Source organism: Heteronotia binoei, chromosome 6, assembly GCF_032191835.1.
Source record: "Heteronotia binoei isolate CCM8104 ecotype False Entrance Well chromosome 6, APGP_CSIRO_Hbin_v1, whole genome shotgun sequence".
In the NCBI taxonomy this organism is placed as follows: domain Eukaryota; kingdom Metazoa; phylum Chordata; class Lepidosauria; order Squamata; family Gekkonidae; genus Heteronotia; species Heteronotia binoei.
In genome coordinates, this window is record NC_083228.1 from 63,787,682 (window position 1) to 63,804,191 (window position 16,510).

The window sequence follows — 16,510 nt, forward strand, 5'->3', positions numbered from 1 at the left end:
GAATCCAGTTCAAGGTTTTGGTTCTGGGTGGAAAAACCGCGTACTGACTGTATGGTGACTTGCCTGCCTGGTGCGAAGGTAGCGGACATTACGCGTGTAGTAGATAGGCTGATAGACAGTGCTGGGGAGCAGCCAGTGATCGTGGTACATGTTGGCACCAATGATGTGTGGAAATGCAGTCGTGAGGTCCTGGAGGAAAAATTTAGGCTGCTAGGCGGGAGACTTAAGGCCAGGACCTCCAAGGTAGCCTTCTCAGAAGTGCTACCTGTTCCACGTGCAGGGCTGGAGAGACAGGCACAAATTAGAAGTCTCAATGTGTGGATGAGATGTTGGTGTAAGGAGGAAGGGTTTAAGTTTGTTAGGCACTGGGATGCTTTCTGGAACAAGCGGGAGCTGTACAAAAGAGAAGGTCTCCACTTGTCCCCAGATGGAACCAGGCTGCTGGCGCTTAAAATCAAAAAGGCGGCAGAGCAATTTTTAAACTAAATCTTGGGGGAAAGCCGACAGGAGATGAAATGTCTCAGGTTCGGGAGGACTCATCTCAAAGAGATGAAGGGTTAGCTGTTACTTTTCTACCGGGTAATGGATCAGAGTTGTCCACTGAGATGGTGACAAACAGAATGGACTCCCTGCCAGAGTGTCGAGATGGCAGGAGGAAGGTGGCGGGCCTAGCTTGCCTGGGAAATTATAGATGTTTGTACACAAATGAAGAAGAAGAAGATATTGGATTTATATCCCGCCCTCCACTCCGAAGAGTCTCCGAGCGGCTCACAATCTCCTTTACCTTCCCCCCCCCCCACAACAGACACCCTGTGAGGTGGGTGGGGCTGGAGAGGGCTCTCACAGCAGCTGCCCTTTCAAGGACAACCTCTGCCAGAGCTATGGCTGACCCAAGGCCATGCTAGCAGGTGCAAGTGGAGGAGTGGGGAATCAAACCCGGTTCTCCCAGATAAGAGTCCGCACACTTAACCACTACACCAAACTGGCTCTCCAGTTTGCTAGAAGTGTTCAAAGTAAAAATGGTGAGTTGGAATGTTTAGTGTTGGGAGAAAACATAGACATTGTGGGAATTTCAAAAACTTGGTGGAATGAGGAGAATCAGTGGGACACGGTGATTCCTGGATATAAGTTATATTGGAAGGATAGGGAGGGAAGGGTTGGAGGTGGGGTGGCTCTGTATGTCAGAGAGGGCATACGGTCCAGTAAGACTGAAGTCAGAAAATTAGATTCCCTTCTAGAAATGCTTTGGGTTGAAATAGAGGGCCCAAAAGGAAATTTAACTATGGGAGTTTGTTATCGCCCACCAAATCAAAAGATTGAGGATGACTATAATATGATGGAAGGCTTAAAGATAGTGGCTAGACGTAAAAACTATGTCATCATAACTGATTTTAACTACCCGCAGATTGATTGGGTCAATATGTGTTCTGGTCAAGAGAAAGAGATTGAGATTCTAGATGCTCTCAATGACTGTGCTATGAAGCAGATGGCCTCTGAACCTACCGGGGTGGGGTGATCCTGGATTTGGTCCTAAGTAATGCCCAAGACTTGGTGAGAGATGTAAAAGTGATCACACTGCTTGGGAGCAGTGACCATAACGTTATTGATTTCACCATTTGTATAAATAGAGAGTTGCCCCAAAAGACCAGTACAACCACGTTTAACTTTAAAAGGGGTCAATTCTCTGAGAAGAGGAGACAAGTGAAGAGGAAACTGAAAGGAAAGGTAAATACAGTCAAAACCCTTGCGGAAGCTTGAAGGCTATTTAAAACTATAATCCTAGAAGCTCAGATAAAATATATACCACAAGTTAGGAAAGGCACAAACAGGTATAAGAAAAGGCCTGCATGGTTAACAAACAAAGTAATGGAAGCTATAAAAGGTAAGATGGATTCCTTTAAGCAGTGGAAAGCTAGTCCAAGTGAGATTAATAAAAGGGAACTCAGGCTGTGGCAAATCAAATGCAAGACTGTGATCAGGCAGGCAAAAAGGGACTACGAGGAGCATATTGCAAAAAACATAAAGACCAACAATAAAAATTTCTTCAAATATATTAGAAGTAGGAAACCAGCCAAAGAGACAGTGGGGCCCTTGGATGACCAAGGAGTAAAAGGATTACTGAAGGAGGATAGGGAAATGGCTGAGAAGCTGAATGCATTTTCTGCCTCCGTCTTCACTGTGGAAGATGAGAAGTGTGTGCCTGCTCCAGAACCACTTATATTGGAAGGGGTGTTGAAAGACCTGAGTCAGATTGAGGTGACAAGAGAGGAGGTCCTACAACTGATAGATGAATTAAAAACTAATAAGTCACCAGGTCCGGATGGCATACATCCAGGAGTTTTGAAAGAACTCAAAATTGAACTTGTGGATCTTCTGACAAAAATATGTAATCTTTCATTGAAATCTGGCAATTTAATGCCTACTGCCTCCTTTTCTCAGTCAGAGATTAGTCCAAGATATGCACAGGAAACTTTGAGGAGATTTACCTTGGCTAAAAGAGAGTCCCGGGGGGGGGGAGGGGCTCCTTTGAGGGGTCTCTGGGAAGAGTTGCATTTTCATCATCTGCAGAAGTTTTCAGAGTCATTTATGTGATATAAGCTTGACAGGATCCTAACCTTCTTGGACATTGCCAAACATTCTAAAGCTTTGCAAGACAGATGGAAACTTGGATAATTGGAAGAGAAGGTACAAATTACTTATTTCATTCCGGAACTATTTACAGCTTAATGGAATAAATTTAAAAGCTGGGAAAGGAAAATCTAGAAAGTCTGGAAGAAGAGGGGAGGAAGAGGTAAAATTTGGACTTTATAAATAAAAAAGACAGTGTTAAAAAGTGCTAAAAAGTGGAAAGGAATTTATTGTTTAGTCTACTTGAGGTTTTGAAAAAAGAGCACCATCGTCACAGACCTGCTGCACATTCAAGCAAGACAGGAAGTACAACAAGTATCGTGAGATCTTCTTACCAGTGTGAATGAGACTTCGTGGCAACAAAAGCAGGAAGTAGTGGAAGGAAAACCTACTCTAGGAATTTACTACCATTGAAAAACATCGGTGGCCATTGCTGGGAGGTCAAAATAAAAACAATGTTTTTAAAGAATTCGGGACATTAAAAATTATTGGAGTTAACTGAGAAGAGGGTAAGAAGTTAAATACTATTGGTCATATTTATGTGGACCTCGGAGGTTTTTAAAAGGTGAAAAAATTGTAAGGAGCAGTAAAAAGTTGCGACCACCATTTTGGAAGTTTTAAAAACTTTAAAAATAAATATCTTGACTTTGGGAGCTCTGAGGATGGCAAAATTGGACTTGTTATAAAGGGCAAGTCCTACTCTTTTGAATCTGATAGTCAAATTGGAAATTGGTGAGGTCCAAATTTTTGTTGTTTTTTAAATGCCTGAACACAAGCAGCCCCGTACAAGGGCTACTTCATTGGAAAAAATGCAGGACCAATTGGAGGCAATGGAGGCCAGAATGATGAAAGGAGTGAGAGAGATGATAAATGAATCGGGAAAAAAAATTATTACAGAGATTTAAAAAGATATGGAAGATCTCAGAAAGGAAACGGAGGAAACATCTAAGAAAGTGAAGGAGGTAGAAGGCAGAATGAAAGTATATGATTCCATCTTGTTGAAAATGCATGAAAAAGTGACAATCCATGACTGCAAATTGATGGAGACTCAGATATGTCTGAGAGGAATATCTGAGAAGGAGGATGGTGATTTTAAAGAATATATAATAAAATTAATTGCAGAATTTTTAGAGGAAGACCCTGAAGAGTCTAAAAACATGTATGACTATATGTATAGAGTGAACTCACTTTATGCCAAGAAAAATAACTTACCAAGAGATGTTGTCATAAGATATATGACAAAGGAAATAGAGATTTTACCTAAAATTGGTGCTGATCATAACCCAATAATGTGGATTACAAAATTGTCCAAGAAGGTGAGAAGATGGTGATTGAATGAAGATTTGCTACAGAATAAAGAAATAGTGACATACTTAGAATGCTTATCCTGTGCTTTTTATATGTTCTTCTATTATTTATCACTTGCCTTGGCAGCTCCTTTATGATTCTCACTCTACTGCCTCCCACTATCAATGTCTTTTCAAAGTTTTTACTCATGATACTTCCCACCATTTTCCTTGTTATAAGACCTAAATCACTAGTTCCCCACAACATGTCAATTCTAGAAAAAGTTTTGTGTCTTGCAGAAAAGAAAGTATAGTCCCGAACTTCAGGGTTAAATTTCCTCCATATATCTTCCAGATTCTCTTATTTAACCAGTTCAAAAAAAGACTTTGGCAATTTTCCTTCTTTACTATTGTTTTTTTCCCTCCCGACCTGTCCAATGAGTTCTTAAAATCTCCCATTATCAAAACTTGGTCATAGGTCAGTTCATCAAGCTGTTGTATAATGTCTTAAAAAAAACCATCCTTTGCACCATTAGGCGCATAGAGTCCCAATAACAACGTTTTTTTCCCATCGAATATTGTCTCTACTGCTACAAATCTTCCATATTTATTTTTAAATACTAATTTTGGCTCCAATTCTTGTTTAATATAAAAAAACAATCCCCTTTTCTTCTGTTCAGCCAATGAAAAAAATTCCACTCCCAATTGTTTGTTCCATAAAAATTTGTAATCCTTTTGTTTAATATGCACTTCTTGCAAACAAATTATATTACAGTTTTGTTTCTTAATCCAATGAAATGTTGCCCTTTGAGGGAGCAAATAAACCAGGAAAGTATTTGGTTGGCAATTGAAGAAAAAGAGAGAAAATAGAATTATTAACAGAATTGTGGTAGATGGAAGAGAAGTGGTTACTCAAGATGGGAATAAAAAGAGAATTTTTTAAGTATTATGCCAAATTGTTTAAAGGTGTTAAAATAAAGAAAGGGAAGATGGATGAGTATTTACAAAAGATAAAAATAGGGCCCTTAACTGAAAATATGTGAAAAGTTTTGAATGATCCAATTGAAAAAATAGAAATTGAAGCAGCAATTAACGCAATGAAGAATGGAAAAGCACATGGGCCTGATGGATATACAGCTAAATATTTTAAAATTTTTAAAGATGAGTTAATACCAAAATTGCAGAAGTTGATGAATACAATAAGAATAAAACGGAAAGTACCAAACACATGGAAAGAAGCTGTTATTTCGTTGATACCTAAGGAAGATAGAGATGTCACGAACATAAAAAATTATAGACCAATTTCGCTATTAAATAATGACTATAAAATATTTACAAGAATCTTGGCAGAACGGCTTAAACAACATTTTATAAACGTTATAAAGTAAGATCAAGCAGGGTTTCTTCCCAAAAGACAAATGAGAGACAATATTAGAACTGCTGTAAATATTGTAGAATATTATGAAAGACATCCAGAAAAAGAAGTAGCATTATTTTTTGCAGATGCAGAGAAAACATTTGATAATTTAAATTGGGATTTTATGTTTGCAGTAATGGAAAAAATGGAAAAAACCTCTTCCTGTATACCACCCCCCCCCCCCGGAGAGTCTTACGCTTCATGGATCAACGTCTGCTGGTAATCCCTGGCCCAAAAGAAGTCCACTTAGCCTCAACCAGGGCCAGGACATTTTCTGTCCTGACCCCTACCTGGTGGAACAGGCTCCCATTGGAGATTAGGGCCCTGTAGGGACTGTTGCAGTTCTGCAGGGCCTGTAAGGCAGAGCTGTTCCACCAGGCATTCAATTAAGGTGGTGGACATTTTGTTTTTCTGTGGCCTCCCTGCTGGCAAGGACCCTGCTGAAATAACTATGTTGACTAGGGTTGCCAATCCCCAGGTGGGGGCAGGGGATCCCCCAGTTTGGAGGCCCTCCCCCCCTTCAGGGTCATCAGAAAGTGGGGGGAGGGGAGGGAAATGTCTGCTGGGAACTCTATTATTCCCTATGGAGATTTATTCCCATAGAAAATCATGCAGAATTGATCCGCGGGTATCTGGGGCTCTGGGAGGGCTGATTTTTGGGGTAGAGGCACCAAATTTTCAGTATAGCATCTAGTGCCTCTCCCCAAAATACCCCCCAAGTTTCAAAAAGATTGGACCAGGGGGTCCAATTCTATGAGCCTCAAAAGAAGGTGCCCCTATCCTTCATTATTTCCTGTGGAAGGAAGGAATTGAAAAGATGTGCCGTCCCTTTAAATGTGAGGGCCAGAACTCCCTTAGGAGTTCAATTATGCTTGTCACAGCCTTGATCTTGGCTCCACCCCTAATGTTTCCTGGCTCCACCCCCAAAGTCTCCTGGCTCCACCCCAGATATTTCTTGAATTGGACTTGGCAACCCTAATGTTGACCTATTTATCTTATATAGCAGGGGGATATATGGAAGAAGTGGAGGCAACTGATACCATTAACTACAGACTTGGAGTTTGTTTTAGACTATTATATTGCTTTTAGACTGTATATTGCTTTATTATATATATTTGATTTCAACCTTGTATTATTGACTGTTGTAACCCGCTTAGAGCCCATTTGGGAAAAGGTGGGCTATAAATTAATAACAACAACAAAAATAAATAAATAAATAAACAATCTTCAAAGGCTAACAAGCATTGCACTATAAACATTCATAATCTAGAACCCACTCTGTTATAGACATGAATTGTTAGTCATAACTGAAATGCATAAATGTCTATGAAAAAGAATATGTTTGTAAATTGTGTGGGCAATGCAAGGGGTATCAGTAGTTCTGGCACATTTCTATACACAATCCAAATGTAAAATTAGAACGGGCTGAACAATATGTCACAGCAGTAACTTGTGATAATGTTGTATTCCAGGCAATGCTAATTTAACACATAATGATACACTTTGTGTAAAGGGAAACTAACCATCAATCTTAACTGAATTCAAATGCAATAGAACTGAATTTGCTAATAAATTTTAGTTCAGTGTTTTTCTGTTGTTTATTTATGGTAACTAAGTATGCTGCGAGACTTAAGTGTCTACCCACTTATGCAATAATGGTCAACCTGTGATCACCCAAAAAAACCCCAAAACGTTTTAGAGAACAAATTAGGGACGCACATTCTCATCAACTTATGACAACATTAAGCCTGAAAATAGCTGTTCTGGGTCAGCTCAAGGATATCTAAAATGATCTAAACAGCAAGCAGTTAGTAAAAATTTCACTTCATGAACTACTGGCGTTAAAATTGTGAGCTACTGCATAAATTAGTTTGCTCTGTGGCCATTTTTCCTGAATTAAGACAAAAATATGTGAGCCTGGAGGCTAAAAAACTGTGAGTTAGCTCACACTAACCCAGTTTAGAAGGAACACTGGTGAAGGCCAGCTTCCTCTCTCCCTCTTTCCCTATCCTGCTCTGTGTGTGTGTGTGTGGGGGGGGGGGGGTGTGATATGAAAAAAATGTGCCTGAAATACAGGGCTTTTTTGTAGAAAAAGCCCAGTGGGAACTCAACTGTATATTAGGTCACACACCCCTGACATCACCATTGTTTCACACAGGGCTTTTTTTGTTGAAAAAGCCCAGCAGGAACTCATCTGCGTATTAGACCACACTCCCTGGTGCAAAGCCATCCAGAACTGCATTTCTGTGCATTCCTGTTAAAAAAAAAAACCCTGCTGAAATGTAAGAAGCCAAAACAAACAAATCAGAATCCCAACCAGTAAGGACACTACTGAAAATTTGGGATAATGAAACCAGTGCCTTCTCTGAAACCTGAATCTGAAATTATTATTTTTTTTTAAAAAAGTGCACTCCACAGAACAAATCCATAAGGATGTGCTCTAGGATAAAATAGAAGCAAAACACACCATGTTGGGATACTTACAAGTTCTTCATGGGCATGTAATCTCCACATTGATTACCATTATTGTCATTTAGGCTCATGTTCTGTACTGGGATGTTGCATTTAGCAATAACATGATCCAGCTATGAAAGCAAAACCATATGCAGTGTAAATACTGATGCATACAAAAACATAATATCCTTGCTCCATTAAACTGGATGACTCAGGAAAATAATGTTACTTAGTCAATTTGTATACATTAGGACAACAGGGTAATACTAAAATTCATCTTAGTAATGCAAATATTCTATTCATCAAATGCCCTTTTTATTTCACAATTATCAAGTGCTTGGTTATACATAATTGCTCTTTACTTTCTGTGCCAATCCTGGTAAAATTTGAATGGCATGAATAGAGTGTTGGATTTGGAGCTAACCAGCCATGAAGGACTTCGGAGCTTTGAAAATGGCCCATTCTGCATCCCGGCTTTTCTCTGGATTTAGCCAGTATTTGAGTCAGTACGGTATTGCTCCAAATCTTTTCATGTCATTTTGCTTCTAAAAATATCCTTTGGATTTTCCTACCAGAAACTCTATTCCCTGCAGATTTATATGTCTGTTTCTCCACTGCATAGGGAGCCCCATGGCACAGAGTGTTAAAGCTGCAGTACTGCAGTTCCAAGCTCTGCTCACAACCTGAGTTCAATCCCCAGGGGAAGCTGGGTTTTCAGGTAGCTGGCTTGAGATTGACTCAGCCTTCCATCCTTCCGAGGTTGGAAAAATGAGTACCCAACTTGCTGGGGGGAAAGTGTAGATGACTGAGGAAGGCAATGGCAAACCACCCTGTAAAAAGTCTGCCATGAAAACGTTGTGAAAGCAATGTCACCCCAGAGTCGGAAACGACTGGTGCTTGCACTGGGGACCTTTTCTTTTCTTCTCCACTGCATACTGGGCTTCTAAAAGGAATTGTGTATTTCTTTCATTTATACACTAGATGGCACCGAATTCCAGCACAATGGCTACAGGGGGCCCTGTGGACAGCACTACAGCTCCTGCGAGGCCAGATGCAGCCACTGTGGCTTCTGTGTGTTAAAGACGCCACCTAACTGCATAGCAATTTCCTGAAGTGGAGCTGTGGTCAAGGAACGGTCAGCCACCTATGGAGGCAGCTATTAATTGTGCAATTTGAAGAGGATCCACCTTCCTTGTTAACTATGAAACTTGCTTTCTTTAAACTGCAAAGCAATTCTTGAGCTAAGAGCTAACTGTAAAAGACCTGTATTGCTGACATATGGGTCATTGCTTTTGTTGGTGCTGTTGATTATTGAGTTTGGGGAAGAAAATAATACTATTAGGGAGCAATTGATTTTCTTCAGTCTTTAAAATAAGAGCCAGTATCTCTAGAACTGAGAGGTTATGAAAGAGAAATAGTTTCTCCACACTGGGTCCCTCAGTCCAGTGCATGAATACAAGCATCATTCAAGGAGTTGAAACATATTCCCAAGGCACATAACTAGAATATCTTTGTGTCTGACCATGTGCAGTATCAACCATTTTGTGTTGGACTGCTGTTCCAGTATTGTTGGTGCTTCATTTTAGGTTCTCGGGTATTTTTAAAAAATTAATTGCTAGTTAGCTCAAGGATTCCAAGTGAATACAGAAAAGTTAAACTGAGTCAATAATCAGGTGAGAATGGGGAAGCTGTGCCATGTAGCTTACCTCAGCTTGAATACTACTTGGAGTAGCGTAATATGGCTGCTCACTTTTCTCGTCTTCCTCCTTTTCAGGCTTTCCTTTTGTCTGTTCTTCACACACAACATGATTTGGTATGTGTATCTAAAATAAAGTGTTTATAATATCCTTATATCTTGCTTAATATACTTTGAGACATAATTTGTAATGTCCAAGACTCATCTTCTTTTTACAAACAAAACCAGCAGTTCCTTCTTTCTCCACAAATCAGCCAGTTGTCAGAATGGGTATTCTGCCATGCATATGTGCATGCTTTCACTAAGTTCTTTAGAGTATTGGACTTTATTCCTCCTGCCCATTGGGAACGGAGGCTGTCAGTGTTTTGCAAACGTCTGCAATGTCCTTGGGTGAGTGCACACCATTATCTGACTATTTTCAGTTTTACCTGTTCTCACCCTCTTTTCTCCCCCTCCATATTTCCCACTAATGATAGAGCCTACAACCTTCCAAGTCTGGAGATAAGGACTGTTTAATTATAGCATAGTGTGTAGACATGTTCATTATAACTGAAATTTAGATTATAGAATGCTTGAGCATAAAGGAGGTAGCATAAAGGAGGAACAAAATGCTTGAGCATAATGCTTGAGGAGGAATGCTTGAGCATAAAGGAGGGTAGCATAAAGGAGGAACAAAAGCACACAGTTTTAGAAAGTATTAAAGTTTTATCTGTGTATTTAACCTTTGGTTCTGGAAAACTCGGGCAAGAGTTTGCACTAGTGGCTAATCAATAAAGAACTTCACTGTTTAAATGAAGTCTGCTTGAGTGTCACTTGGCAAACCTCACACCAGTCAGTTACCTTCTACATGCCATTCAGAAGCGGGAAAACCCACCAGAAAAACTATTACAAAATTAAATCTCTTCATAAGATTTCACTATGCATCATTCATAGTAATATATCTAACAGTTTAGGTGGTGGAATCTGTGAAACATTGTGCGCTGGACATTAACTCAGCCCATATTTTCATTGCAGAGAACAAAAACCTGGCCACAAATACAGTATTTCTTTATCATTCCTTCTCCACAAATCACAAAAGAATTCTAATGTGCAACATGAAAAGAGTGACATGTGGACTTTTTAGGACACAAACCTGGGGAAAATGGCTGGTATAAATTAGACAAGATGTGAGAAGTGAGGCAGTGAACATTGCTGGTAATCCAAACATTTTATCTATCCCTAATTACTATACCCACCTGATGTATAAATTTTCTTGGTGACTCATTAGAGCTTTGTTCACGGGGTTCTTGAGGGCTAGGATCTGAATTTGGCCTTTTTTTAAATGCAGATATTTCCTGAATCCCAAGAAATTAAAAGAAAATAATTGTAAATTGGTCACCCTATGGCTTTTTTCCAAGCTGGTTCATTACAATTTGGAGCAGACTACAGCAAAAACTTTGAACTCTGCCCCCCACCCTCAGCCCAAAGCAAGAGTGATTGGTTGGCCTTACCGCTGCATGGACCACACATCCCCAACTCCATATAGCTGGCACAAAGCCAGCAGGCAAAACAACTACGTATTCATGTACATAATCTTATGTTTGCAGACTGCAGCATAGCTGCTAGGCTGCATGAGCAGAGTTTGCTTCCCTGGATGGGAAGAGTCAGGGGCGCCCGTTTCGGCGCGCAGAGAAAAAGGCGGGATCTGACAGTCTAACTGTCAGATCCGCGCTCCTCATCGGCTCCTTCGTCTTGGCAGACGATCGGCTGAGGCTGAGGCTTTTCTTTTTGGTTGGATGTCGGGGTTTGTTGGGGCAGTCGACTGGGCAGCGGCAGGTGAAGCGTTGGCTGGAGCATCGGTGTCGGCTGGAGCGTCAGCTGCAGTGCTGCAGGCTGGTGGTGGCATCGGAGGTGGTGGAGGACGTGGCGTTTTCCTTCTTGTTGGTTGAGTCTGCCTAGGGTTTGGGGTCTGCTGGAGCAGAGGTTGTGGAGCCCAGGGGTTGGTCTTTCCCCTTTTAATTTTTGAGGGTGTGGGTTTGTGGGGCAACCTGGGTTTTTTATCATTGCCCTTGAGGTTGGCAGGTGACCATTTTGGAGCACCTCCCCCTCCCCCCCCATTTTTCTCCTACTGGAGACATTGGTGTGCAGCAGAGCCTTTTGTGGCCATTTTGAGTTCCCTTTCTTCTTCCAGGGGGAAGCCATTTTAGAGTGGAGCTGCAGGAGGCCATTTTGTGGTCTTAGGCTTGCTATTTAGATGGCTGGTGGAAAAGGGTCGGGCAAGCCCAAAGGAAAAAAGCCAGCGCCTAAAGCGCCCAAGGCTCCTGCAAAAAGGTGACCACCGCCGTTATCCTCTTCTGAGAGGAGGGTGATATAGTGGTTGATTCCAATATTGCTTGTAGATTGAGAGCATTGGAACAGGCAGTGGGCATCCTTTCTCCAGGTGGGGAGGATGGTGTGAGGCAATCTAAGAAGGGTAAGCAGGCGAGTAGTCTCACCAGACTGTCTATTCTTGAGGGCAGGTCTGGTGGAGTCGTGCCTGGCAGAGACGCTGGCCTTTGCGGTCCGGATGTGGGTTTGATGACGGCTGGAGCATTGGGGGTCGGTTTGCCATTGGTTCCTGCTGGATTCGGAGGTAGGTCGGGTGATAATTTACAGAAGGGGCCTGGGCAGGTTTGGCCATGGGGAGCATGGGGGCCTGCTTCGGCGGCCGGGCAGGGTGCTTCCATGTCAAGATCGAGGGCGCCTGCCTCCTCTGCGTTGGGCGCATTTCAGAATTGGGCTTGGCCATGTGGGCAAGGCGTTCCTAGTGTGTACCCAGGCTCAGGGCATCCTGGCATGGCTGGTTCCTTTATGGGGGCACCCTCAACATATGGGATGGTGCCTTTTGCTGCTTTGCCATTTGGGGAGGTTGCCTTGCCACTGGGGGACCACTTGCTTCCCGCTACTAGGGAAAAAATATTAAAAAGGGAGTACATGGATATTTTTTCTCTTCTCTTTTGGGAGGTTGAGAAAAAAGACAAGGAAGAATTGGATGAGAAAGAGAAGGGAAAATTGAAAAAACGGAACATGGACAGGACCTGGGCTAATTGACTTCCTGGGTTCTGTATTTATGCCAAGGTGATTGCGACGGCGCAGCCGTGGCGGGTGGCATCCCTGTTCCAGTATTTGGACATAATTTATAAAGGCTATACGGCCTTTAGTGGACCAGCCTGGTTACAATATGACCAGGAATTTAGGATGAGGGCTGCCCTCTATCTGTCCCTTCAGTGGGATCGGATCCATCAGCAGCTTTGGCTGCAGGTTATGTCCCCGGCTAGGCCTAATTTGGGTGATCGCTCTGATAGTGGTGACTTGGTGAGTAGGTCATCCACATCCGCTGCTGGTTCATCAGGCTCTCCCTGCAGTGCAGCAAGGCAGGCAGTTCAACACTGCATGCTCTGCTGGGAATTTGGATCCCTTGGGGTATGTAATAGGAAGGCGTGCCAGTTCAAGCACGAGTGCCAGTTCCCACTCATTTGACAACTGCCCTAGAGCCCATGGGCATAAAAATGTGAAGAAGCCTGGCGGGAGCGGAGGTGCCTTTCCATCTAAGATAGGTCTAGCCATTGCGCCCAGCACCAGGAAGTCTTACAAACGGGCTGTGCGGCAGTTTGAAGACTTTAGGGCTGAGGTAGGGTATTACAGCGTTTGGCCCCTCCCGGTGGAGCATTTGCTCCATTACTGTGTTTCGTTGTGAGGTAAGGGGTTGGCCGTGTGATCCATTAGGGGGCACCTGTCTGCATTGGTTTTTATCAGTAAGGCGCTGGGTTATAGGGAAGAAACAGCTGACTTTCGTATTCGAAAGATGCTTGACGGGGGGCCAGAGAGGCCGGTCCCAGGGTTGATACGCGGAATCCTGTGTCTCCTTTGATTTTGCGGGGTTTGAAGAGGGTTTGGAATGTGGTGTGCACTTTGTCATTTGAAGCATGTTTGTTTCACGTTGCGTCTTTGTTAGCTTTTTGGGGGGCTCTTAGAGTAAGTGAGCTGGTGGCACAGTCAAGAAACGATGTTTCTGGTAAGGCTCTGTTGTTAAGGGATCTGCAGCTATTTGCGGGTAAGGCAGTCATCACTGTCCGTCGCTCTAAGACGGATCAGTTGCAGAAGGGTACAGTGCTCGAGTTGGATTGTTGTTCAGAGCTTGAGCTGTGTCCAGTTACTGCATTGGCTGCTTATTTGGCAGTTAGGGGGCCCATGGATAGGTTTTTGTTTATACATTCAAATGGTAGCCTGTTGACGAAGCATCAGTTTTGGGCAGTAACATCATGGGCTTTGGGTGAGTTGGGGTTGTCTGGGGTGTGGTTTGGGACCCACTCCTTTAGAATTGGGGCAGCCTCAACAGCGGCTGTCATGGGGTATCCTTCCACTTCGATTCAGAGATTGGGCAGGTGGCGTTCCTCAGCCTATAAGGCTTACGTGCAACCTTTCATTAGGCTGTGAGTGACTTGATGTTTGTTTATTGTTGGTTCTGTTCTTGTTTAACTGTTTTTTCTCTTTAGATGCTGTTGTTCCTGGCCAGAGGAGCCAAGTTCTCATATGCGGCCATAGCCATGTGTTTTGGGCTGCTCATCAGGCTTGGAAAACTGCGGTTGGCTCTCAGCTGGGACTCAGCCAGCATGTGTGTATCGAATGGCGGGGGCACCAGGGCCTTCAGTTGCCGGGCCTGCTGCCTTTGTTGTTTAAAGATTGTGTGAGTCCTCCTCCTCAGGTTTTAATTGTTCACCTGGGAGGTAATGATCTGGGACTCTTAAAGGGCAAGGCCTTAGTTTGGCAGGCCCGGGATGATTTCCAGCACATTCGAGAGTGATGGCCTGGGACCACCATAATTTGGTCAGCCATGCTGCCCCGCCTGGTGTGGCGTTGTGCTTGGGACCCTGCAGCTATAGAAAGGGCCCGGTATAAGGCTAATAAGGAGATCAGGAAGGTGCTGGAAAAGGGGTTGGGTCACTATTTGCCCCATCTGGACATTTTGTTGAAATTTCCTGACCTCTACAGAGGGGATGGGGTCCATCTCTCGGAAAAGGGTAATATGCTTTTCTTGAGAGATTTGTAGCAAGGGTTGTGGGTGGCTTTGGGCCTCCCAGTGGGCGCTAAGCCCTAAGTAGAGACTTGGCCTTAGTAGTGGCAGGTTTTGGGGGGTTAGGGCACTATGAGGCTAGGGGAGGACTGTGAAGCATCCCCCTTTTGGGGAATTTGGGGTCTGGCATAATCAGCCTTCAGGTTTGAAGACCCAGGTTTGGTGAATGCAGACTGTCTGGGAGGCTCGGCTAGAGGGTGCCTTTCTGGTGAGATGTGCGTCTGGGTTTGGGCCCTCTGGTGCGTGCCTTCCTGCTGGGCCTGCCTGGAGGGAGCTGAGTAACACTCAGCTCCGGCTGGGGGGCTGGGTCTCTCGCCTGTTAATGGCAGGGGAGCGGTCGCGGTGACCCCTAGCCCTGGCCAGGCTGCTGGTGGGGTACCCTTGCTGTTTATTAGAATATTGAATAAAGTGGCCCAATTTTATACCAATACTCTGTGTCTGACTCTTTATTCTGTCCTTGGGGAGCAATTTTAACAGCAACCCTCTTTGTGGAAGAGCAATCACCACAGACTGAGTCCATTTAAGATCAAAATCAAGGGAATATGTTCTTCTGGTGCTCAGCTTAAGGCACTGTTCACAATGCTAATTTTCTGGCTGTTGTGTCAATTGCAAACTTCTTGGAACAGTTTTCAACTGTTAAACTGATTATTGTTTAAACTAAAGTATTGAACAAACATTTAAGTGGTTAAATTTGCTACATGAGCTTGAAAAGTCACAAGTGATGCTTGAAGCAGGGAGGGGCAAAAGGGAAGCAACAATCAATCTTTGAATAAAAGGTAGTCATACTTGCTAGCTACTCATGATCCTTCTAATAATATATGCCGTTACTACTTTGTATAAAAAGTGCAATGTGCATATTTTCCAACTTCAGTTTGCATGACAGGCAATCCAGATTCGTTTTTGTATTCCACTGAAACTGGAAAGTATGCAGGTTGCCCTGTTTACATAATATGGCAACCATGCATATTGAAAAGATTTTGACAGAAAAAAACCCCAGGTTCCATGATAACCAGCCTCCAAAGAATCAATAAGACAACTATACAAATTTACAAAACAAACTTCTATAATAAACACTCTCAGACAAACCATCTTGTAAACATACCCTGATACACAGAACACCTAAAGTGAAAACAAAGGAAGGTTTGAAAGTTCATGATAAACAGTCCCACGTAGACGATAATAAGCTGATTGCTGTGGGGGAGGGGGAGCCTTTAAAGAGCCCAGAGAGCATGGCACCCCACTGCCCCTTCCCAGGCATTGAAATGATGAGGAAGGGAGGGAGGACAGGGCGGCGGACAAGTCTGCCTGGGGCGCCATGTGCCCTGACTGTGTTATAGCCTGGACTAGGGATACTAGAGAGCAGCACTGATATACGGATGGCCCAGTATTCATATGACCCATTTTATGAATTAATTAACTCTACTTGTAAAGAAAGAGCCCCGTGGTGCAGAGTGGTAAAGTTGCAGTACTGAAGTCGGAGCCCTCTGCTCACAACCTAAGTTCAATCCCAGCAGAAGCTGGTTCAGGTAGCCGGCTCCAGGTTGACTCAGCCTGCCATCATTCTGAGGTCAGTAAAATGAGTACCCAGCTTGCTGGGGGGAAAGTGTAGATGACTGGGGAAGGCAATGGCAAACCATCCTGTAAACAGTCTGCCGTGAAAACAATGTCACCCCAGAGTCGAAAACGACTGATGCTTGCACAGGGGACTGCCTTTTACCTTTTTACTTGTAAAGAATACATGAACCATGGGAGAAATAATATAACATCCTTACTTCATATTCATTGCCCTCATGTTGATCCTGCTTGCTGATAGAAGACACATATTCATCTAAATAAGCTGGTGAAGATTGTGAACGGTTTCTAGGTCCTGTCTGGATGGGTATCTTGTTCTAATAAGGAGCAACAAGGCCATTTTAAAGTAGTTTCACATGGTTCTA

At 43.1% G+C, this 16,510-nt stretch overlaps 1 protein-coding gene across 1 annotated transcript in view; it reads right to left on the reverse strand.

The window, feature by feature from the left end:
* PLEKHS1 (pleckstrin homology domain containing S1) overlaps positions 1–16,510 on the reverse strand; it is a 79,995-nt gene that overhangs the window by 29,297 nt on the left and 34,188 nt on the right. The window contains exons 7-10 of the mRNA XM_060242670.1: positions 16,346–16,462; positions 10,717–10,815; positions 9,492–9,608; positions 7,816–7,916 (exon numbers count right to left, since the gene is read on the reverse strand). Coding sequence (XP_060098653.1) covers positions 7,816–7,916; positions 9,492–9,608; positions 10,717–10,815; positions 16,346–16,462 — 434 coding nt within the window. The remainder of the gene's footprint in view (positions 1–7,815; positions 7,917–9,491; positions 9,609–10,716; positions 10,816–16,345; positions 16,463–16,510) is intronic.